Genomic DNA, 26304 nt, shown 5'->3' with positions numbered 1-26304 from the left:
CCCAATATTGACATTTTTAAATATTCGTTTCTTGTGAAAACAATAGAAGGATGGAACAGATTACCCCCAAGTGTTTTTTCGGACGTCACGTCTGTTGAAGAATTTGAAGAAAAGTTGATGAACTGGTTTGCTGACGAGTAGTTGCACCTGTGAGAATGATTGTTCTATGTATAATTTCTTGTGTCACCTGTATTTTGTTTGATATATTACTGTATCCACTCCTGCTATAACCCGCAAGGGTTGGCAGTATTTGAAATAAATAAATAAATAAATAAATAAATAAATTTCTGTGTGTTTGGATTTTGAATAACTGTCTACCTGTGCGCTGGTTCGTAATTATGCCTTACCAACTCGCCCAATCTGCAGTATTAACTTGCGAATGGGCTTTGTTCTATTGACAGTATCCAGATGAGTAGCGAAGAATCCGCCATATTGACAAAGGTTTTCGCGAACACTAAAATAATTTTTATGTGATACTACACCACAAAAACTCGTAAAAAAACCTATTGCCGGTATTGGCCTTTATAGCTATCTTTTAGGTCGTTGCTGAATTATTCTTATTGGACAATGTTTCCAATGTTTCCAAAACTACCGAAAAAATAAGACTTTTTTGTAGTTTTCTTTGGCCCTCAAAGTTTCCGTATACTTTCCATCCTCATCCTCCTGTAACGGGCTTCCAGACCCGTCAAAATTCTCTTAGCAGTTTTTCTTCTTCTGTTTTGTCTGTGTGTATGTCTTGGGGGGTATCTTTACTGTAGGTTTAAGAATAAATCTTTGAATTTAATTTATAATATCTACTTGTCTCTTCCTTTTATTTAGCGCCTTGTGGAAGTACGCAGACGAATATGGCCATCGGTTAGTGTAACGTCTAAAAATTTCAATTTTTTTTAGCAAGTTGGTTTCGAGAAGCTGCGTTTTGATATGTAAACAGAGCAAAATTGCCACGCAATTAACATTATTTGATGTTGCTTTTGATTCTGCATGTTCCGTTTAGGTACACAAGAATTAGAAGCACCTGGAAACATTACGCAATTAGGCTAATTTATAATGAAACATACAATCGTAAAAATTAGTAGCTGTGCACTAAGCATGAGTGCCTTTAGCGGACTATGACTGCCTGGCGATGGACACTCGCACGATTTGGCTTGCATGTATATGTATGTGACACATTATAATGACAATGCAAAATGAACAGCAGAAAATTGTGCTCCTAATTTAAACAGTAAAAAAACCTGCAAAAACTGCGTTTGTTTGGACGCCGTATTACAGGACCAGCAGCCTGACGATCACGAGCACACAGCGCTATATGTTAATGTCGCGCCAGTAATGTCCAAAAGAAAGTACCAGCTATGTCCTCTTTTAAATACACTATATTTCCAGCTATATGTATTGCAGGATACAAGGTATATTATAATTACGGAGCTCTGAAGCGTTCAGAAATGTAAAATAATTTAATGTTAATTAATTTAATACTATAAAAGTGTTTTTACGTTTAAAACTATATTTTTTAATTTTTATTTTTGCTTTAATTCAACTAATGGCAAGCATGTAATCTGCTTCATATGCAATACCAAGTATATGTCGTGTTTTTTATTATTCATTAAGTAAGCAATCTTTAGGACGTTATTCTTCATGTGGATTAACCATCAGTTCAATAAGCAGCAGTGCTTAAGCAAAACTTCTATGTCATTGCCCCCAGAATCGATCGCAATTATGTTGGACTGTTTTTTTTTTATCTCGCCATCCACTTGGCATTCTTCGAAGGGGAATGCTGAGTGGATGACATCATGAAGAAAACAGTCTGACACAAAAGACGTTAATCTCTGCAAGAAAGTAGACCCATTTCAGGGCGTGTCTGCCAATAAACGTTAGAAAAGAAACGGTAAATAATATACGCAGTGAGCTCGCAGTTAATTTAATAATGACGTATACATATTACGGCAAACACACCATTGGAATGAGAAGAGGCGGGGGTCTAGGCTGCTTTTGGAACGGGCCAAACACGTTTGAATGTATTCGAATCTTCTGATTTTTTGGACAAATGCGACTTCGTTGCGAACCTCTGCCTCTCCTCGGCGCTCTAGGAATGATCACAACTCAACCCATTTTCACTTGTTTGCTTCCTTTATTTAGCATATTAAAGCTTTACTCGGATATTTTTTTTTTAAATCTACCATTTCCATAGAAACATTTTAAAGGTTTCGCCTGAAAATAAAGAAGAGTGGAAGAAAAGTTGCATTAAATTTTGGTGGTGCGAAGTTGGGATCGTGAATTTTCCTTCCTTAGAGTGATATGTGTTCTTCAACCTTTATTCATTTACCAATCGCTGTTTATTTCAGCACGAAAATATTTGGACACGGCTTTAGCTATTGCAGAGTAAACTTCTTGCAACGAATTTCCGTGAATTGGTCTTTTCATTGGAAGAATGCCAAAATCCACTGCATATTTGACTGCTCGATGTGTGGCCGCGATGATTGATCTTGCGGTGAACACATATGCAGCAGCTCGGTTATCTCTTCGTGCTGTGTGTCCTGTGAAAAGTAGGAAGAAATTCTAATGAATGATTGTTCAAGGACAAACTTGAATACACGTAAACAGTAAAAATTAAAGTGGAAGCAACCGTATTTGTCAAAGTGGGCGAGTGATTTAAGCAAAATATGGTAGACTTTCAATTTGTCATATCCTAAGTATTCATTAAAAAAATTGAATAACTCAACATAAAAAGAGGCAGCAAAAAAAAAGTTTAGCGAAATGAGGATCTTCAGACTAACTTGGCTATGTTCGGATGCAAAAAAAAAAAAATGAATGACAATACCATTCAGAGAGTATATTCGATAAAAAAAATTATCGGTCTTCAAGTGGTGCCTGTGTGATATCGTTTCTGATTCAGTCCTTAACAGAGCGTAAGAGATTAACAGCATTATAAAAAAGAAGAAAACACAACAACAAGCCGTGCGTTATTCAATGGCAGCATGCTAACTAGTAGGTGATTGCCTGGTCTCTCTTCAATCAATCATTAAACTTTTAATCTAATATATAAAACTACATTTTGCCGGTTCACTATAAAGGTAAAAAGTAACGCTACTCTTCGAAGCATTGCCGTTTAATTTTCTAATCAAAGTAAATTAGAGCCAATATCTTCAAATGCTTAGTATCTTACAGTTGAAAACGAGCGTGTTGGTTAATAGATACAAAACTTGAAAGTATAAAACAGAGAGGACGAGGACGGGAACAGGACATCTTTCATTTAGCAACAACATAGAATGGCACAACGATAAAACCGCCCCCCAAGGGTCTCTACGTTCTCAAAGAGGGAAAGGAAATACTAGTTATAAAGGAAAGGGAATACACTAAAAGAAAAGTTTAAAAAGCGCATCAGTAATCTAGTTATTTTCGATTACTTAGAATTAACCTTGGTCATTGTCAGTGATAATGCGGAATTATTCTTGTTTGCAGTCCAAAAAGGGAATTGTACTATAAATATAAAAGTTAAAAAGCTGTAGCGTCACGACGAGGTGTCAATATTCTAGTCATCTCTGGTGTTAAGAATTCGACCTCTGTCTTTGTCAATAATAATGAAGGTGCAGAAATGTTGTTGTTAACAGTCCCCATGGCAAATGACTCGATGATTTCTCTCCCAAATCTGTTATTGTGCCCGCCCAGTATATTAGTATTAGAAAAATGAGGTGTACAGTCATCGCATGTGCGGCTGTGAACGACAATGGGGTGATACGACTCAGTTGAAGCCTTTGATGCTTCCAAGTTATGTTCTCTGAGTCGGTGGTTGACGCATCTCCCAGTCTGTCCAATGTACTGACTGCCACAGCTTAGTGGAATTGAATAAACCTTCTTTTCTTCGCATTCTACGAACTTTTTTTGCATGTTTTACATTGCACCCTCGGGGACTGTCGCTCCCATTAACCTTTTTGCACATCTGTTTGAGGCGCATACGACAAGAAAAAACCACCCTCGTGTCAAACTTGGACGCGATAGACCTTAAACGGTGCGCGGAATTGTGCATGTAGGGAATCACAGCGAAACGACCTTTCTTTTTTGAAACAACTGGCGGAAGTTGTGGTTTGATAATGAACCTCTCAAGGGTGGAGCGAAGTAGGTCAGCAGGAAAGCCTGCTTTTTCTAACCTCTGCTGCTGCAACTTAAGGCTACTTTCCGAGAAATGCTTGCACGACTTGGAGAATGAGGACTTGAAAAGTGACCTTACTATTCCATGCTTAACGGACTTGGAGTGAGCACTGGTGAAAGGGAGGACTGGCTTCTCCGACCTCTGCTGGAAGGCCCAACAAACACCTGAGGAATGAGGATGCAATCGCAAATCCAGAAATTGTAATCCTTCCACTGAAGGATTTTCCCGGGTAAAAGTAAGCCCTGCCGCACAGTCTTTGAAAACTTCAAAGATGCTGTCAGCGGACGCAGCGTCTGGATAAATGACCAAGTAATCGTCAACATACCTAAAAACTAGGCAACCCTGGAAGGACTTTTTCAACTGATCGTTGATAGCCCTGTCAACAAAGAGAAGAAATATTTCACTAAGGACAGGTGCAAGGCAAGAGCCTATACAAACTCCCTTCTTTTGTCTGTAAATATTTCCTTCGTATTCTACCAAAGTGGACTGTAAATAAATATCTATCAGGTCGATGAAGCCCTCAACCGAAACACCGGAGGAATTTTGAAAGTCGCAAATTCCGTGTTCATGGATTGCATTAGTCACAGAATCTAAGATGAGTTTTGGTTCTAGGCTGTAATACATATCTTCAATGTCGAAAGACATAACTGAGTGCGGGATGGAACAAAAATGAAGCGAATCGAAGCGGGGGATTATTTCAAGGGAGTTTTGGACTCTGAAAGGCTGAGGGAGGATGATATTAGACAAATGTTTTTGTAGATAACGACCCAGAGGCTTTTGCCAACACCCAATTTCTGAAATTATGCTCCTGAAGGGAACTCCATACTTGTGAGTCTTTGCAGTAAAGAAAACAGACAAATACTGTTTGGCAGGACTACCAATGACGTTCTTAAGAGAGGTTAAGTTCAAGGAGGAACAAAGTTCCTTTGCCCTCGAACGCAGTCTACCCGAAGGCCTAGTTTTTAAGGGCTCAAAATTCTTTGACAAGGCATCAAGAACCTTATCATTAAAAGCACTTTCCTCCAAAATTACAAAATCGTTTTATCGTTGTGCCATTCTATGTTGTTGCTAAATGAAAGATGTCCTGTTCCCGTCCTCGTCCTCTCTGTTTTATACTTTCAAGTTTTGTATCTATTAACCAACACGCTCGTTTTCAACTGTAACCGACAAAGTTTTTCGAGCCATGTTTCGTCCAAACCCCAACTGCGTGTCTTCGGTCTTCAATCCGGTGTCCTTTCTGGAAGCTGCCATCTTCATTTCAAAGATGACCCAACTTCGTCTCCGACTGCGTTCACTGGGCCTCTACCTTCGCAAGGATTTGCCTCATCCCTGTGTAGAGCTGGCATTTGGGTTCCGCTGCAACAACTGGGCTTCATGCTACCGAGTGATGCAGATTACGAGAAAAGAAATTTCTCATGAACTTCACGTGATGGGAAGAGTGCTTCCCTCCCAAATGGAGAAACTTTTCGGACAAGGATTCAGCGCCCGAATGGAGTACAAATTCATCATGGATGCTGCTGCCAGTCTTCTTCAAGCATCGTGGAATAAACTGCTCAAGGAAGTCAACACCTCGTGTCTACAGGTAAAGACCACCAAGTTTGAACCTCCCGTGATGGTTTCTACAAAAAAGCTCTCCGCTGCCACAATGGATCTGCTGTCGAGGGGACCAAAGTTTGCTCCAGATCTTCCTTCGTTGAAGGTAGACCAGCTAGCCTCTGTGCATCAAGTAGCGTCGTCTATACCTGAACATCAACGGCAAGACTTTCTGGGCTCGGCAGTGCGTGCAGTGTGTCACCATCCACCCCCTCGGCCAAGCAGGCTTCCACTACGTGCGGCTGTGCAAGAGCTTCGCCAAGAACACCTAAAATTACTTGAATCGGACAAAACGGGTGTTTTTGTAATTTTGGAGGAAAGTGCTTTTAATGATAAGGTTCTTGATGCCTTGTCAAAGAATTTTGAGCCCTTAAAAACTAGGCCTTCGGGTAGACTGCGTTCGAGGGCAAAGGAACTTTGTTCCTCCTTGAACTTAACCTCTCTTAAGAACGTCATTGGTAGTCCTGCCAAACAGTATTTGTCTGTTTTCTTTACTGCAAAGACTCACAAGTATGGAGTTCCCTTCAGGAGCATAATTTCAGAAATTGGGTGTTGGCAAAAGCCTCTGGGTCGTTATCTACAAAAACATTTGTCTAATATCATCCTCCCTCAGCCTTTCAGAGTCCAAAACTCCCTTGAAATAATCCCCCGCTTCGATTCGCTTCATTTTTGTTCCATCCCGCACTCAGTTATGTCTTTCGACATTGAAGATATGTATTACAGCCTAGAACCAAAACTCATCTTAGATTCTGTGACTAATGCAATCCATGAACACGGAATTTGCGACTTTCAAAATTCCTCCGGTGTTTCGGTTGAGGGCTTCATCGACCTGATAGATATTTATTTACAGTCCACTTTGGTAGAATACGAAGGAAATATTTACAGACAAAAGAAGGGAGTTTGTATAGGCTCTTGCCTTGCACCTGTCCTTAGTGAAATATTTCTTCTCTTTGTTGACAGGGCTATCAACGATCAGTTGAAAAAGTCCTTCCAGGGTTGCCTAGTTTTTAGGTATGTTGACGATTACTTGGTCATTTATCCAGACGCTGCGTCCGCTGACAGCATCTTTGAAGTTTTCAAAGACTGTGCGGCAGGGCTTACTTTTACCCGGGAAAATCCTTCAGTGGAAGGATTACAATTTCTGGATTTGCGATTGCATCCTCATTCCTCAGGTGTTTGTTGGGCCTTCCAGCAGAGGTCGGAGAAGCCAGTCCTCCCTTTCACCAGTGCTCACTCCAAGTCCGTTAAGCATGGAATAGTAAGGTCACTTTTCAAGTCCTCATTCTCCAAGTCGTGCAAGCATTTCTCGGAAAGTAGCCTTAAGTTGCAGCAGCAGAGGTTAGAAAAAGCAGGCTTTCCTGCTGACCTACTTCGCTCCACCCTTGAGAGGTTCATTATCAAACCACAACTTCCGCCAGTTGTTTCAAAAAAGAAAGGTCGTTTCGCTGTGATTCCCTACATGCACAATTCCGCGCACCGTTTAAGGTCTATCGCGTCCAAGTTTGACACGAGGGTGGTTTTTTCTTGTCGTATGCGCCTCAAACAGATGTGCAAAAAGGTTAATGGGAGCGACAGTCCCCGAGGGTGCAATGTAAAACATGCAAAAAAGTTCGTAGAATGCGAAGAAAAGAAGGTTTATTCAATTCCACTAAGCTGTGGCAGTCAGTACATTGGACAGACTGGGAGATGCGTCAACCACCGACTCAGAGAACATAACTTGGAAGCATCAAAGGCTTCAACTGAGTCGTATCACCCCATTGTCGTTCACAGCCGCACATGCGATGACTGTACACCTCATTTTTCTAATACTAATATACTGGGCGGGCACAATAACAGATTTGGGAGAGAAATCATCGAGTCATTTGCCATGGGGACTGTTAACAACAACATTTCTGCACCTTCATTATTATTGACAAAGACAGAGGTTGAATTCTTAACACCAGAGATGACTAGAATATTGACACCTCGTCGTGACGCTACAGCTTTTTAACTTTTATATTTATAGTACAATTCCCTTTTTGGACTGCAAACAAGAATAATTCCGCATTATCACTGACAATGACCAAGGTTAATTCTAAGTAATCGAAAATAACTAGATTACTGATGCGCTTTTTAAACTTTTCTTTTAGTGTATTCCCTTTCCTTTATAACTAGTATTTCCTTTCCCTCTTTGAGAACGTAGAGACCCTTGGGGGGCGGTTTTATCGTTGTGCCATTCTATGTTGTTGCTAAATGAAAGATGTCCTGTTCCCGTCCTCGTCCTCTCTGTTTTATACTTTCAAGTTTTGTACTTAGTATCTGAGACTGGTGTTAGGTCAACACGTACTTATATCACAGAAATGTAAGCAAATTGAGTCAAAGCCATTAACAAAATTGTGTTATCCAGAAGTGCCAAACAAATTACTTACAGTCAAAAATTTCCGAAGCCCCTCATCCTGAAAGAGAGGATAAGTGTCACGCATTTAGCTTGGGACACAATGGACAATTGCATATCTTTATAGGCTTTTTGTTGGTGGCTGTTACGAAACCTAGAGTGCATTCGCGTTCTCAAAATAATGCATTTGATAATGAACAGGACATAATCACCGAGACCGCAAACAAAAATCGACACGAACACCGAAAATTCTCGAGACCTTTTGGTGTTCGTGTCGAGTTTTGCCCGCAGTTTCGGGGTTTATGTCATGTTCAATCTGAACCAGTTCGCTTGAACCCTTGCATTCACTTCATTGATATTCTTGCGAAATAATGCACGTTTGGAATTGCTTGTTAAACATCAAAAGTAAATTTCTTCCTTGGAGTTAGTGGGTTCTTGGGCAATGTTTGTAGAGTTCCAGCATTAAAAATAAAAAAGTTGTTATATATTTCGCGATCAAAAACGCTTTCCATGCGAAAATGAAAACCTAAATTTTGACATGTTCATTATCATTTATGTATTTATTTATTGATACCGTCAGCCCTAGACAGGGGTTTTAGAGTAGTGGGTAATACACAGCGGTAAATCGCATACATGCACAAAACAATAAACAACGAAGAAAAAAAAAGAGAAAAAAAATAAGAACGGCCGCAGAGAATACTAATACGTGCTGCGACAAAAAACACGAGGAAAAAAAATGCTGCTAGTGTATGACTAGCTGACTAGACAGGTTATGACAGAGCATTCGAAGTGCTCAAGTGCCTATACAAATTTACGCCAACATAACAAATAAAACAAATGATGGGAATGGACTCTGAGGGTGGGAGTAGAACACCAGATAAGCATCATGATTAATGAACACTTACGACGTGTGACAAAGTACTATGCTCTCGACGTTTCTAACAAACTCTTAACTGAGGTTCGGGTAACAGTGCCACTTGGCAGAGCATTCCACTCCGTAATCGTTCTAGGAAAGAAACTATACTTGAAGCAATCGTTTCTAACAGACGGCCCACTTATGTATAGTACATAGAATGACGGTGCCTTATGGATTCACCAATGCGTGTATCAATGTAAATAAATTTTTTATGCAAATTAAACCATGAAAAATTAAGTGCAAAAACTTTATACGTTCACACTTCGTTCTTAAAGGGCCCCTGAAAAGAAAAAAAAAAGTTTTTTTTAAAACAGTCTGGTTGGGACACGCGTGTCGAAAAATGAATTTTACGCGAAAAAAAAATTTTTTAGAGCAATATTGACGGCGAGAGATTTATTTGAAAATTTGCGCGCAAATTCCAGGTCATTCAGCTCGGCTTCTCATTGGTAACCATGGTCATTCAAATCGGCTTCTCATTGGCCAATAGAATGAGTGACAGCTTAGATGTTGGTTATAAAATCTTCGTGATCTCTTGAAATCGCCTTTTGAATTACATATTTTTAGGTTTAAGAAACAATCCATCGAATGAATGTCGCAATTGTTTACAAACGTTTTACAAAATCGTAACTTCTGTTCGGATACTACAACAAAACAACAAACAAAAGCTTCGCCATTTTGTTTTCTGTCATGGTCGCCGTCTTCGCGTCTCGCGTTCTGAAGAGGGCTTGTTGCTTGTGTTAGTTAGTCAGTCATCGTAAGTACTTAGTAAGTGGCGCGGGGTGACAGGTTTCGGTTTTTCTGCTCTTTGCGCGATTCGTGTGTCCCGTTTACCCCATCTTTTGTTTGTTTTCTGGCGCGCGTCAGTGCCAATTTTTGTTTAGATGTCGGTTCCCGTGAAAGGAGTTTAGTGAGGCACGCGGCACCGCACTCAACGTTTAATAAAAAAACAGTTACCACTGCGTGTCCTCGCGGCGGCTTGAAGGATCGTGCGGCTCGGACGAACTCGTCGAGGCACCCGCTTCGCCTCAGCGATGCGGGTGCCTCCCGAGCGGTTGTCTCGCGGCGATCGGAGCGGACGCCTCCCGGCTGGCGAGGTGTGTCCTCGTAACGGCGAAGGCCCAGCTGCTAGCAGCGTTGAAGCAACCGACGCTTCAGGTCGGGGTCCACCGCGACGACTATGTACTGTGTGTACGACCACGGCACCACGGTGACCACGGTACGTGCACGATACGACGCGGTACGTCGTGCGACCGGCAGACACAGCCGGCCAGGGGCTGTGTTCCAAATCTTCAAATGGATCCGAGTTTCTCCGGCGGATCGTATCACGTGACAGCACAGATTGAAAAACGCTGTACGCGGGTAGGTTTTAGAACGCCAAGGGTACAAAACCCTTACCCTGGGGTAAGATCGAGTAAATTTTGGAACACGTCCAGGAAGTAGCAATGGCTCTCGTGCGGGGCGCAGCCAAGCCGATCCACTACGAAGAGGCGGAGACTACCGGTCCACGCGCCCGAAGTGGCGAGAGAGAGAAAGGTGGAAAGGAGGCGTCTGGCGCAGTCAATATTGCTCTAAAAAAATTTTTTTTTTCGCGTAAAATTTATTTTTTTGACAGGCGTGTCTCAACCAGACTGTTTTTAAAACACTTTCTTTTTCATTTCAGGGGCCCTTTAATTCAAAAGCTTTTTTTCACAAATTTACAACGCGAAACAGTTAAAACAAGGATTGTTTCGACTTTCCTCTACTGCCATTATTTCATAAACAGACACGGCACAGCACCCGCTAGAACCATTTTGTTTTCAGTTTTATTCATCTGAAGTGAAGTAACAATTGCTATTTGTAACTCTGTAACTGCGCACTCCGGCTATTTCCAAACACGTCAATGAGCTAGCTGTTGTCTTGTGGAACTCTTATAATAGACTTAGTAATGTCATTGATATCAGCGTCTTTGTATGTCAAAATATAATTGCATGCCATAAATTTCAACTGTTATTTGTAACCACTTGTTAATATCTTGTATTTTTTCTTCGCTTCGTTCTTGATACGTATTTCAATGAACAAGAGCGATGTGAAAGTTTTCTTTTTAAAACTATTTATTCATTTATTTATAAATATATTACTGAGCTACTTATATATAGAGTTATTTATTTGTTAATTTGTTCGCTTATTTTATGAATTCATTTATTAACTTAATATTTATTTATTTGTGTTGATTTCTTTTTGTTTACTTGCATGATATTTATTTATTTACTGCTCATTTAGTCATCTGTGGTTTGCCTATTGGCTTGCTATATATGGATGCAAGTATTTATCACTTTTTTTCAATGCCCTCAAATGCTGAATGAGTTACAGATGACAAAAGACACCTTAATGCAACAAAAACACATAAAGTTGAGTTAGTGCGTCGCGTAAGCCTTCAAAAACATTATTAGTAAAGTACAGTATTTCAGGGAGTCTAACTAGATGTTTATCCTAATTATGCAAGAAGGTTTTTCCAGCCTCTTGATGTTCTAGGAATGAAAGTCGCACCATAGGTCGACAGTAAACAATTCAATAAGGTACGCCAGGCTTGAAGTATCGAGTGGTCTACGAAGAAATATAGAAAGATGAGAAAATCGTTTTATTTTTTTAGATTAAGCTTAATGTTACCGTTTTTTTTTTAAATTGTAAATTGATAATACAATTTATCGTGCGAAAAAAAAAATGATGTAAAAACCGATTTATTCATGAATCCAGCTCCACGATTTTATAATGACTGGAGGTTAAAAGGGAGTCTCACCTGGCCACTATCCCAGATTGCAGCTACGTAATGTATAATTTGCAGAAAACTAAGAACATTGCTGAAAGTCACCTCACAAAAGACGGAGTCTAGAAAGCCTTATTTAACATACCATTGAATTGCCTATTGGCAATAATGCGATAAATGGGGGATCGCTAGAAAAGGTTACAAGTAATCTGGACACTACACTACTACTGGCAAGCCGCACAATAAAAAGTAACGTCAGTAAGATAGTATGCGAAAGGTGAAGCATAACAACGAGACGTTCCTATCGTTATACATTTTTCTAAAACATCATATGCTATTGCTTGCAATAAGATATCAAAAACAAAAACACAACGCCTGAGTTATTAGTAGTCTCACGTTTAATATAACAGTCCTAAAAATTATCAAGCCGCTCATAAAACGTATAATAACAGGTCGCTAACGGAAGAAAACATAATAAAGGCACTAATGCGCTTCCCTGAGGGACGCTTGAAGTAAAACAAACTAGAGTAGGAATTAACATTGTTTACAATATAGCAACTACTGTTTCTAAACGAATCGGAGCGCCCCTAGTGGACGCCTCCGTCGTTGCTCAAGCGTGATGGAGCGTGGACAAGAAGCGCCCCCTGTCCCATCAACAAACCATAGGAATGCGATGTTGTCGGCGACGGCGTAAGCCCCCGTGCTCTATTTCGGGTTGGAATTGTTGATTTCACGGGTTCCTGACATGTCTGACTAATTTAGTGGCCTCCGCGAGATTAAAAAGGCGTGTTACACCCAAAACTTCGCGTGAATTACGTGACGAGCGACGATCCATTTCGCGTGGGCGCCGCAGAATGGGCGTTAAAGCCTGATTCACATAATGAGATTCTGCTTGGCATTTTCAATGACGACATCGCTCTGGGGGCAAAAGAAGCGCGGACAGTAGCAGCGATGCTCGACGGCGATACTAAAAATCACAAGCAGAATCGGACCATGTGAATCAGGCATAACAAGCAGGTGGTGGTCACCGGTAAGAATCATCGACATCTCCTTGTATGTGCTGTTTTCATCAAGCCTAATTAGCCCAAAAAACCTTCAAATTTTAAAACCTTTGAGGCCCGCAATTACAATTCTTATTGCAATTACCGCGTCAAAGTGTGGTCTACGAGCCGTTGTCGATCGAACGAGCAGGCGAAAGTTTAAATTATCAGACGGTCGTTTGAACGGGAAGACGCACTGAATGTGGTCCACGGGCGGTCCCAACAACTTCACGGTATTCCCGCGTTCACGTTAAAACAAAAGAAATAAATTACACGATCACAAATCTCAGCGAATCTGACTCAGTGCTTCCCGCACACGCAATTGTGGTCTGATGGCGTTTGGCTCTGCCTTTTCACGGTACCTATCCACGTTCTTGGACAAACCGAGTAAGCACAAACATGAGAAAACTATTTTGACACCTTTCCTCGCTCTTTTGGTGCAGCCCCAGTCGCAGCGATTTGACGAGAAGGTAGGTTTAAGCCTGGTTTCTTTCAAAACAACACTGCAGTGCCCGGCCCGCATGGCGAATCCCGCCCGCACCACGAGACCGGAAATTCGCCGGAAGCGCCAGCAGCGCGGCGTGACGTAACAGAGTTGAGTTAGTGTATAGACATTTTGATAAATTGTCCAAGATCCAACTGCAATCTACGAGCACATAGTTATACGGGCTGCACGTGCTAGCGTCTGCAGCACGTGCGATTGTGAACGCTTTATTTTTGTATTTACCTCGAACTTTTTACACGGAGAGGACGAGCGCATACGGCCCGGTGTGCATAGGTTCCTAGCATTCTCCTCGGTGCTTGCGAAATTTAAAGAAATGTATATTATCAACTAAAGATCGCTCTCTCTTTTTTTTTTTTTTAGAAAACATTCAATTTATGTCAGTACATTAGGCTCAATGTCGAGATATTTCTTCATTTGAATATTCAGAGGCCCTCCAAAAAAGCAATCCTCGCTTCTCTCAGTATATAATAAATAAACAACGCAGAGTGGAGAGCACAAATCCCTAGCGACTGTAACTTTAGGTGTATAAACAAAACGTCAACATATTATTACTCACGTGGTCCGACTCAAACATAACTTTTGTTATAAAAATGACACGAAAAGTTTTCATAATCCTAGGTTAAAAAATCGTTTCCATCTTACATTTACAGTTAGAGTTACGTCAGTGCGACATTCGAGCTCCCCGAGCTTTCATTAATTTTCTGAATGCATAAAAAAGTTTCCGCAATGAAAAGAACGAGAAATTAACCAGTTACGTACAGCACAAATACTTGAAGCCATAAGACGTGAGTACAACAATGAGGGCAGCCAATGTGAAGGTTGACACGAGGAACCTATTCCCTAAGCTGGTCGGGGAAAACGCGAGTCGAATGATTCCCCTGTTTCGCGCCACTGCCTTTTATGGATTTTGAATATTCACAGCCTGTGAATATTCAAATGGAGATATCTCAACATTGAGCCTAATTTACTGGCACAAATTGAATGTTTTCTTTTTGAAAGCATTCAGGAAGTTAGGAAAATACAGTTCATTTATGGTTTGATATTGAATTTCTAGTCAATCGAAAGTTGCAGTAATTTAATATTAAGGATTGTTCGGAAAGTTTATCTTTCTCAATACCACCAATTTATGGTTAAAAAAAATATAAGATCGTTAGTGAAAACCAAGAGCTGAGATATCACTGGAGGTGTAGTAAAAAAAAAACAATTTGAGAGTGTGGACAAGTAATGTGTGTTCAATTTTTACAGAGAGTGCTAATGAAACATATGGGTTTATTATGGCTAAGACCACATCCATGACCAGAGGTTTGTAGTGGAACTATATTTCGAATATGGTCAGTTATATAATATTGCCAAAATAATGAGAGTTTGCTCCAATATTTAAGCAAGAAGTATAGCGATGTAATTATATTATAGGGCTCTTAGAAACATTTAATTTAACAAAATGCGTAGCAAATTGTACAGGCGCTTTGAGCCTTTGATCAGGTTGATACTTTTGTCAAACTCAAGCAGAAGTGAGTCTATATGATCAAAACACTGACTTGGGTAGAAACCTAACTTAACATAGACCTGCATTGTCAGAGAACCATTTCTCAAACCATCATGGCCAACCAATAGAAAGCAGCAGTACCATATAAGTCAGAAAGTGAAGTAATTTGTTTTAATTGTATTCATTACACTCCAAGACTTTTTAACATAAGCTGCCGACAGTGCATGTAGAGCTTAAATGAAAATAAACACATTATTTTGCAGCTTTGATTTAGTATTACACGAGAGGAACACAATTTCTTGACCGGGACGTTATTACAAAATGGTTTGCACACTTCAGAACGAAAAAAAAACGTGTAAAAACTCATTTGTTTAATTAGATATTTTCTGGGGACATGACTTACCAAGCCTGGATTCTCACACAAGCTGTGAACAATGCAAAGGCCGGAATCACATCCTGTCTCCGCTTCGAGGTTAAGCAAGCCTTGTTTCAACTGAAAAAAAAAATAGAGATATAGACAGGCAGAGTTCTTATCAGCAGCTAGAAGTTCCGAAAGGGTCAAATTATTTCCTTCGAAGCTTTCAATTTTTGAGTACCTGACATTGCTTTTAAAATACGCAAATATATATATATATATATATATATTTATATATATATATATATATATATATATATATATATATATAACATTTCTATGCCGACAAATTTGATTAGTCAATTGTTAAAACATTAGCATATTTACATCGTCCAATGCCCTTTTCCGGACGCAGTTGAGAGTACCGCTGAGCCTCGACTCGGGCCAGTCTGGAAAATAGCATGTTTGAGAACGCTGACAATAGTGTACATACATACTCAAAAATAAGGAACTCTGTCCACAACAGAAGTATCGCGCGTTTAGCGCACACCACTCTAACAAACTGTTGTTATTATTACCGAAGAAGATGAACAAATGAGAACATAAGTATAACATTTTGACTAAAAACAGTGATATATGTTAGATCTTGAGCAGGATATTGGATGTTGTGATTTGAATCTGAACATGAATCATGCCCAGGGGTAAAAGTTTAATGGGTCCCTCGCCATCCACCTTTCTACTTTTGGGCGAATCGCAATGATGGACTCTTCGCCTCCTGTGCGAAGGCTTAGTTTGTATATAGGATACCATAAAATTGCGGGGTGCTCCTTCCCAAAAGAGCAATCCCCGCTTCTCTCATTATATAACAAATAAACAACGCAGAGTGGAGAGCACAAATCCCTAGCGACTCTAACTTTAGTTGTATAAATAAAGCGTTAACATAATATTACTTCACGTGGTCAGACTCACACATAAATTACATTATAAAAAAACACAAAAAGTTTTCATAATGTTAGGTTAAAAAATTGTTTCCATCTTACAGTTAAAGCTAGCGTTACGTCAGTGCGTCAGTTGAGCTCACCGAGCTGTGTCGTTAATTTTCTGGGTGCACAAAAAAACGTTTTAACAATGAAAAGAACGAGGGTTAAACCAGTTACGTACAGCACAAATACTTGAAGCTATAAGATGTAGCTACAACAATGAGGGCAGCCAATGTGAAGGTTGACACGAGGAACCTCATCACTAAGCTGGTCGGGGAAAACGCGAGTCGAATGATTCTCCTGTTTCACGCCACTGCCTTTAATGGCTTTTTTTGCTTATATTTCACGAGAAAAAAAGCAGGTGAGGACCTCTCCCACCAGTCCGAGCGAAGAGGATTGCTGTAAGCAGCACCCAATATCTTTGCTAGCTTTCGCGTGACCTAACGTGCTGACACCTTGTAAGATATTCAGTATTGTCAAACATGCAATGGAAGTAAAACCCATGCTTCCACTGCGCTGATAAAAGAAACGCGAACTGAAGACAAACAAAGAAGATGGCGTGTCACCCGATAAAGCTTGGGTTCCAAAGCAAAAACACAAACAACATAGACATGCGCTGGTTACCACCTTATTTTGATTATTTACTTCAAAGCGATTAAGCTGATTGTGCGAGCGCGTGCAGCACGAGTACATACAATTCCAGTTTTCCTTTTGGTGCTTGGGTAATCTGGCGAAAGATATTCTACCGCGACTGTATGTAAGATGAACAAAAGAGTTACATTTGTGACAGAGTTAGAAGCCCCACAGGTCTGCTACGCGGAGGTACCAGGTTTAAACTCCGCCTGCAAAGGTTATTTCTTTTCAATCGTTGCTTTTCTGGAAATTTTCAGCTCTATTTGGGTTGTTATCACCTGTTTTTGCTTACAATGCTCGTGAACACGTTGCACGTATCAAAGGAGCAATATCGGGGGCACACAATCGCCTTTTTTTTGCAGTCGCAGGATGTACGGCTTCAATTTCTGTTACTTGCGGGCACAAGTTCGCCTCACCAAACATCTATTTTGGTTCACAATCATCTTCTACTTTTATTCGTGACATTACTGCGTTGTACCTGTTCTTTGTAGACTATTTCTTCAACAATTTATAAAATGAATCAGATCCTTTCGTTGGACTCAAAAGACTACGAACATACTATAATATGCCATAAGGTTGTTTTCATAGCAGGATTTTAAGCTATAGCACTTGAATCTAAACTGTGGTTACTTCAAATTGTTTGAGCAAACGCTGAAGAGATTTTGCTGAGCCTTGCAGCGCGAGAAAATCTCAAGCTCTCTCGGCAGAAAAGTTATGAGATTTTCTATCACTGTAGGGCTCAGAAGGTCCTGTCTCCATTTTGAAAACGAAGATGAGATCAGGTTGTCCACACTTCTAAACTTGCCAAGAAACTGCGCTAATTTAAAAATTGAACATTTAACTTGAAGTTTATTAGTTAGCTAATTAGTATGGGTTTTTTAATCTCTGAAGTCGTCCGTGGCTGGCAGTTTTTTTTTCGGAAATAGCTTTTGGTTTTTTTAATTACCCTATTTGCAGACATTTTAAAGGTTTTCACTGAAACACCCGGTATACAGACTGTTATTTTAGAGAAAGCCCAGACGGCGATTCTAAAAATAATAAATTTGCATTAGATTTTTTTTTTAGTACAGAGTATAATCTTTGGACCATGGGGGCTACTTGGACAGTTTGACAAATCACATTTTGAGATAATCTAATGTTCAGATTACATGGAAGACGGCAACTTTATCATAGAAAACCTTTGCCTCTCCTATGGTCGTACTACGAATGAACGCAACAAAACCCATTTTACTTTTTTGCTTTTTATTTATTATATTGCAACGTTACTTAATATTATTTTGCAATCAAGCATAGCCATTGACACATTTTTTAAGGTGGCGCATTGAACTACAGAAAAGTAGGACTGTCAGGTGAAGTTCCAGTGGTTTGATATTGAGAGTGTGCATTTTCCTTCGTTGGAATGATTTTTGTTTTCAAACCTTGCAGTATTTAATCGCGTCTGCTCATTTAACAGGAGAAATTCGAGGATACGTCCTCAGATATATTACGACCAGAAGGATTCTGGCAACAAAGTTTACTAGGAGAGTTATTTCACTAGAAGAATGCAATAATACACTACATGTATGGCTGCTAGTTGCGTAGGCGCGTTGATTCATCTTGCAGCGAACACATGCGCAGCAGCTCGGTTATCCCTTCCTGTTGTGGGTCCTGCAGAAAAAAACGTGAAAGAAAGTGCAATAAATAAGTGTGCAAAGACAGACGTGCCGACACGTGATAAATAAAAATGAAGAAAAGAAAGTAGCTGGAAGTTGTAAACAAAACGTCCGAGGACACCTCAGCACTTCTTATGAGTTGTGAATGCGAAAACATGCTGCCTGCGGTGTAATGCTTCCGCCTCGCGTTTTCGAAGGGCCTCGTCCTCTTTCCGCTGAGACGCTTTGAATCGCGATCAGCTTGAGCTTCACGCTTTCGAAAGGCCTTGCTCTGTCTCCCAGCGCGTTACGCCGCTGCTCGTTCCGTCCGCCGTGTATTCGGAGACTTGACAAAAATGGCGGATTTCACTGCCTGCCTCCTCGCTCGTTGTGCCGCGTTATTCCGCTCTCTTAGTTCGTCTGCGGTGTACTTGCGTGGACGGACTGGTTTCGCTACTGCCGATCGGTTGCGGCCGCCGACGATGCAGATGCTACACTCTAAAAATGCCTACGCGTCTACTTACACGCAAAACACTCAAAGAGCCAATCTCTGCGATCTACGAAATCAGCTAAGCGAACGATAAGGTGGAACATCTGTTTAGACCTCAAAATTAAATCTGCGCTGTGGCATTAGGCAGTTCAACCATGACGCTTTGCGTTGCGAAATGCCACAGCACCGACCTAATTTTGATTGTAATGCAATTAAATGCAAAGGTGCAAGCGAGCTGGACACGAATGACGAAAATAATCCCTAGAGAGGGGGAACAAGAGGGACAAAGGACAAACACAAATCTCCAAACACAGCTAGGTGACTGGTGCGCGACCGAAAAAATCCGCCTGGTCCGGGTATCGAACCCGGGACCTCTCCATTACAGGTTAGAGCGCTCCACCTGTAATGGAGAGGTCCCGGCGCTCCACCTGTAATGGAGAGGTCCCGGGTTCGATACCCGGACCAGGCGGATTTTTTCGGTCGCGCACCAGTCACCTAGCTGTGTTTGGAGATTTGTGTTTGTCCTTTGTCCCTCTTGTTCCCCCTCTCCAGGGATCATTTTCGCTAATTTTGAGGTATAAACGGATGTTCCACCTCATCATTCGCTGAGCTGATTTGGTAGATCGCAGAGATTGGCCCTCGAGGGTTTTGCGGCTAAGTGGGCTTGCAGGCATTTTTTAGTGTGTAGAGGCGACGCCATGTTCTTCGGTGTCGAGAGGAGCAGATGCGGCCGAGCGCGCGCCACCGTGTTCTTTTTACCGGCGCGAAGCCGGCGCGCCGTAGGGAGCCTATACGGGAACTCTACCGGCGCGGGGCCCGCAGCGCCATGGGGTGGCGTTTCTTGAAACTATGACGCACGCCAGCCAATGGGAGCCTCGTTCCTTGAAACTATGACGCGCGCGAGTCAATGGGAGCCTATCTACGAAATCGCTGCCACCTACAACAGGCTCCGCTCCATTGGGACCGAGAAATTAAGGTGCCGTTTGGCCCCAGCTTCTAAAGCTGATATTGCCGGTGCGCTCAAGGGGACAGTTAATGGCTTCGCATTAAAAACCAAAACTCAAGGGCTTTCCCCGAAGCAGGGCGATTTTTCAACACATATACCAAGTTTCCATTTAAAAACCAAATAGTTCGTTTTACAAGAAAAAAAGAAAAAAAACTAGAGGAAGAAAATATAGAAGGTGAGTGAGTGGGGCCTTTGAAACTAATATCCCGGTCAGACGGTCACATTAAAGGCCTTCGGAACGGACTCCTTTAAAGAACCGACGAATTAGCGCCTATCGCCGTGCGCAAGATTGCGAGCCTTTAAGGCCTTTAATCTGCCCGCCGGACTGTGGTACAACTATCTTTTGGTAGTATGTGAACATTAGGTCGACAGTAGCATTTTGCACATCACTTCGGTACAAACTCACCGGTCCTAATAAATAATCATGAGTATTTGACTGCATTGACTAGGGGATTGTTTAGTCGCTCTTCAGGTGACAATTAACCGTTTCCACAGGTATAAATATATTTTTCTTATTTAGTATTAAGAAATGTAAAACTCGCTTCTGGGCCTTCCTGTCACGCAAATGTAGAAATCGAGTCCAGGTCATTTAATAAGGTGTTATCGTGTAATTCTTAAATGAACTTATAAAAGAGCCAACATATTCGAATTATAAAACTGAGACAGATCATTAAATTAACATCTTTTTTGCATTCCAATATTGCAAAGAAATCTAGGTATTCAGAAGAGGCAAACAAGGTAATAACGGTCAAAAACCGCCGAAGCTGATAATTTTGAAATGTGCAATAAGAGTTTCGCGTCACTGGTTTAGTCTGAAACAGCATGGAGTACCACGTGTGGCTCTATGGTATTTTTGCCAGTGGGTCATTCAAACAATAAAATACAAAAAAATTGTAATAGAAATACAGTAATTGCTACTCAAAATGCACGCTCATCCGTTTTCTTTACATTGATGCCTAATGTGACACCAATTTTATTTTTTCGTCTATTTAGTGTGCTACACAAATTGTTTGCTAGCCCTCAAAACTGTTTAGTCTTTTTCTTGATGATTGGCTATTCTTCAATATATGTCAGTATTAAAAATTAAACCAGTAAACAAATGAACAGAAGTGCGTCTTTTGTGTTCATTGGCAAAACCCTTTCCTTCCGGAAATTATATTTTCATTTCCACCAGAGTGAAGCGTTTATGATAATAAAACACGACACGGATATAACAGGGATCGCTCTGGAATTGATTTACTTCCATCATTTCGTAAACCTAGATCCGTCAGAACCTTTTATTTTTAATTTGTCGAAAATTTGTAATCGTTAAAAGAAACGAAGGATTGATATCTATAACTCTGAACTGCTTAGACATGATGATGCCTTGAATAACGACAGCTCTCGGGCGACGTCTTCAGAAGAAAAAGTCCAGAATCCAAGCAAGTATAGGATGCCACTTCGTCTGGCAACGCTGTACGAGTTGTGCGAGTGCATTGTACTCGTTGTCCTGGAAGTCAATCAAAATCTGCACGTTAGTGTTAATAGTTTTGATACATATATAGCTAGCAAAATAATAAAAACGACTCATGTAAACTACGCTGCACATTCAAAATATTTCAGTGGGGCTGCAATGTTTTTATCGAGTACGTGGGGGTGTAATGTTTTTTTAGTTAGCGTGGATAAGGTAAAGATTATTGGACTTGATAAGCGTGGTATCACCGAAAAAAAAAAGCTTTTGATCTATTGCAAATGTTCTAGCGCCATAGAGTTTAACAGCAATTCAAACAAATATTTTTACCTTTCGAGTACAACGGTGTGTTACAACCAATACACGAGAACAGAGTAACAAAAATTAAATTGTTTAAAGTCTTCAGCTATAAGACGTATTCTTTGAAGGATGCGCACCGAAAATTGGTACGTATAATTGCTCCCGTAGTTAATATAAACGTATGCATTACAGGAATGTCTACCATAATACTCAAAAAATATATACTGCTCTTAACACCTTGTCATGTAAGCATCGTTACAAACATTTGTTTGGAAAATAAAAGCAGTTTAGTAAACCTGAAATGTGTTCTAATTCAGTCTATCAGAAAACATAAAACCTGCACTTACCGAGAGGATGGCGTGAAACTGTTCGGCCTGAAATACGAAATGTTAAAACAGATTAATGTCAGCCCCCCAAAAAAGGGAATCCAGTAAATCTAAATAGCGCCTACAGTTTTACAGATACATTTTCTGGGCACCTGACTCTCATAGAAGGCGTGCTGTGAAATATCTGGCACGTCTACTTCCGTGAAAAAACAGAAGGGAAATCTAAGAACTGCAGTCTACGGAAGGAGCTGGACGAACGACGAGGCTTAAAAGAGGTTCAGACCTGGAAATGACGTGCTTCATGAGAACGTGGGTGCAATGAATGTTTTATCCTGTATAGAAGACTCCAAGAATCTAACCCTCCAGCTTTTCAAAAACCTTTTGTTATTCGACCCTAGCTTCGGGTTGAAATAAGTCCAGGTCCCGTTCTATACCAGCTCACATTCACCTTGGACTCTTATTTCCTTAGTTCATTTAAAAAAATCCATTCTTGAATCCTGCTTGCAAACTGTCCCACGAAGAAATATGCACGACACACTCAACTGCTTAAGAAACGCAGGGCGCCGATTATTACGCTCAAGATTCTTGCTTCCAGATTCGTTTTTTTTTTTCTGCGTTTTTATCTGCCTACGTTTCGGTCTGAGTAGCAAAGGAGCAAAAATAAGGCACTCGGAATTCGCCACGTCCTGCGCGTCTTAAGCTGGTGGGAAAAGAAGTAATGCCCCCAAGGTCACTTACAATGTCCGCGTGCCTTCTGCAGAGAAAACGGACGAAGCACGTCTCATCCTCGCATCGTGTTATGAGTCCGAGTTTGCTCAAAGTGTGCAGTGACTAAAGGAAATAAAAATTTAACGGCAACATATGAATGAATATTTCGTGCGCAAGCGTAGATGCAATAAATTTTGTTAAAACGTATTGCCCAAAATATTTCTGGAGGTCAATATATTTTTTTTAATTTTGTAAAGCGACCTAATAAGAACGCCTAAAGGCTATTCTATTGACACTAAAAGAAGAAATTATATTAGCTTGAAATATGCGATACTAATGACTTTTCTTTAGGTAAGATTTTTTGGGGAAAGGGGCACGTTTTCGTATTTAAAAAAAAATATTGTAGCAAACGCCTGTAAAATATATATATATATATATTTGTTGCACTTGGTTAGTTCTACCTTAATTTCGTATGAAGGAGAACAATACAACAGGGAGTCTTAAAGGGTAACTGCACAGAAAAAAGTATTTTTAAACAGCCTAATTGGGACAAACTTGCACATAACAAATTTTCTGCCAAAAACGAAATTTTCTGCAGCAACATTTATTGCGCGACTCATTTTAGTTTGCGGCTATTTCGTCCGTTTCAAATCGCGCGCTACAAAGTTGGTATTATACGTCACGTAGTGGCTGCTATACGTCACGGAGTGACGTATAACTGTTTTTCTGCGCGCGTCGAAAGAGCGGGCGTTTCAAATGTTGTAATGTTGTGACTCCTACTAAATCACGTCCTGCGGCGTAAATATTGCTAGAAAAAAATTGTTTTTTCGCGGAAGATTTGTTTTGTGACATGCTTGTCCTAAATAGGCTGTTTAAAAAAAAAAAATTTTTCTTGCAGCTACCCTTTAAACTTTCTGACTCCGAGATAAATGTAGAACATATACCCACCTTTTGTATGACGAGAAAACAAGCAACGTTGTGTCAGGAGCAAAGGTGCACAGGTGAGCTGGTTAGGAAGCACATGATCCATACTCTGAGACAAGGACACAAGGTCTTGTGCGTTAATTTATTTCTCCTTGCCACATGGTTTCGATTACAGCGCTATCACTTGTTTTCTGTCATGAGGAATTCTCTCTCATTATTGTATTTATTGCATTAAAGTTATATATATATATACAAATACAAAGTTACTGACGGAATTTCTCAACAACTTTCAGGAACGCATCGATGTACGTTTACACTGCTTTTTTCCTGTTTTTTTTTTTTTAACAAAGTGAGAACTTACTTTGGTATTTGCCCTTTCTCGAACGCAGTTGAAAACGGTCGCAATTTCCGAGTCACTATTGGCTGAAACAGCAAAATCAATTCAAGCTTCTGGCATACATTTGAGGCTGTGATTGAAGCAGCCAGTTGGAAAGAATACATACGGCACAGATCAAGTTCCGTAGAGGCGGTCCGAAAGGCGACGGAGGCCAAGGTGACACACACAAATATATGCCTCATTGTGAAGATGACCTGAGAGCCGTGAATCACTGCTTCTGAGAGGGCATACGTTCAAGTTGTTTTCCGCGGCGAAGCAAATAACAAGTGACACAAGCAAACACACAAAAAAAAAAAAACATCTGATAACAAAACTCACCCGACACTATCATTTGCAACACGACTATCGTTCAGTGCAGCAGGCAGAATATTATTATCTCCGTCTGCAGAACCCTGGGCACTGTTGATGTTTGTTGGGCAAGAGACTTCAGTCATAATTTTTTTGATCAACAATTAATGCTTTGTTCGCGGGCGCAGAAGATATCACTTGTCAATTTTTACTATTTTACACTTCTTTTGAGTGGAAGCTGCACTTTAACGTTTAAACGAGATCACTTTTTCGCGGAGCTCATTGATAGCGTCGCCTTTAATAAAAGAGTTCTGGAAAAAAAAAGTAAATGCACATAGTAAAAACACCGCTAGACTAGAAAAAAGAAGAAAAGGACCAACAAAGATTTCTCCAAAATATATGAATACCAACTGTCGTTAAATAAATTCAGCTGTGTTTGGGACCTCTGTCCTTTCTTTTTCCCAGTCTGGGGGTGTTTTTACTATTTTCAACAACTACCAGCTTGTTTGCACTCTAACCTTCTGTTAAGTAAATATAGTTTTTTTTTTTTCTTCTTAAAGAGGAATTTCTTTCTGTGGCACTGATTAGACACAGAACCCAGGAGTGTCGACACTGGGCCTGGAGAAAGAACTACGTCTTCGCTCTGGCTGCTCTCAAAGGAGATCTAGTGAAATGCCATTTGGGATCCTATTCCTGCTGAGCTTTTTATTCGTTTGCCCGTTGAGTAAACTGATGTGTTTATTGTTGTATTTCTGGTTTTCTTATTCAACTTTCTTAGAGTTCATTAGGTCAACTCGTGCGCTCATCTGTGTGCGCTGGGTAGAGCTCACGTGACACTGCATCACATGGCGTCACAATATGGCGTCGAGTGCAATGCAATGTCACGTCATAAGACACAGTGTCACTTGACCTCACTGTCAGAGTGTCATGTGATGTCATGTGAGTTCCCATATCACGTGATGTCAGTGTCACGTGACACCAAAGTGTCGCGTCAATTTAGGCACCAATCCCGTTCATTTTGTCGGAGAAATGCTTCCAGCTTAATCTTGCTGGTAAACTAATTACCCGCCACATCTAGCTATCAATCCGAACGGACGAGCGCACATTGTCTCGGGGGGTTGGTGCCATATTGAAATAACATTTAAATGAACAAGAAGCGGAACACGCAGCGCTACGTCCGTGTTACTTCTTTGTCTGGTCCTACTCTTTCCGCGCTGTTTTTAATACCGAAGTATGTGCAAACCCGCCCAAGCCTCAACTTTAACGCAGTCTCAGTTTTTTAATCATTTGTCGTTATTCCTTAAACCCACTCTCAGGACTACTTCCTCTTACTTTCAAAAGGTAAACGGACGTATATACTGCATCAGAGTGAATAACACAATAGGAGGTCATCTGCGTCCGGCCTTTTTCTCGACAGAAATAGTTTACTCTACTAGTGTAGTATTCACGCGGGTCCGTCGAGCAGTGTGTGTACCGACGACGACGCTAGAATACCAACTTAGGTTTTCTTTTTCTACCTGTTCAGTGAAAACGATTTTCTCAACTAAACATGGTAATGAGCGGTCTACGAATGTCGTTTCTTTAAGAATACAAACTCGCCAAAAACACTGGTACCGAATAAGATAGGGGCAGTGTGTCGTGCAGGATTGGTGGTAAGTGCGGACATTTAGAGCTTTAAAATCATCAAAGTAAATACTACGACACAAAAACAATAACATATCTTTTTTTTTTTCTACTCGAAACCTTCACCCTATAAAAGAGAGACGCCAATAACAGAGAGCTTCCTTCTTCAGCCTCGTCAAATTGGTGTTATCGGGGCGTCTGCAGCGACGGAAGTGTGTGAAAACTTGTTCTTGAATCTCGACTGAGGCATGCGTGCAATCGACCCGAACATCCGGTGCGCACTCCTAGAGCACCGTAGTAGCGAGCCTCATTTTGTTATCTTCACTTTTTTGCATTTACTTTTTTTTTTTTTTTTTGCCGTTCCGCTTCATTTGTTGTTGGAACCAAACCCC

At 40.6% G+C, this 26304-nt stretch overlaps 1 protein-coding gene across 1 annotated transcript; it reads right to left on the bottom strand.

Moving 5' to 3' along the window:
* Positions 1-2105: 2105 nt before the first annotated feature.
* LOC8040697 lies at positions 2106-21372 on the bottom strand. The gene is made up of 5 exons (XM_029975303.4): positions 21252-21372; positions 15544-15605; positions 15205-15294; positions 8146-8172; positions 2106-2531 (listed from the first exon to the last, which is right to left on the bottom strand). The coding sequence occupies exons 1-5, from the start codon at positions 21370-21372 to the stop codon at positions 2415-2417; spliced, it is 417 nt and encodes a 138-aa protein (XP_029831163.4). The 3' UTR covers positions 2106-2414.
* Between the last annotated feature and the right edge of the window lie 4932 nt (positions 21373-26304).

This window comes from Ixodes scapularis, unplaced genomic scaffold (assembly GCF_016920785.2).
Source record: "Ixodes scapularis isolate PalLabHiFi unplaced genomic scaffold, ASM1692078v2 PGA_scaffold3__209_contigs__length_174095766, whole genome shotgun sequence".
NCBI classification, from domain to species: domain Eukaryota; kingdom Metazoa; phylum Arthropoda; class Arachnida; order Ixodida; family Ixodidae; genus Ixodes; species Ixodes scapularis.
Note: the sequence above shows the minus strand (reverse complement) of the source record. Positions and strands in the feature narration are given on the sequence as shown.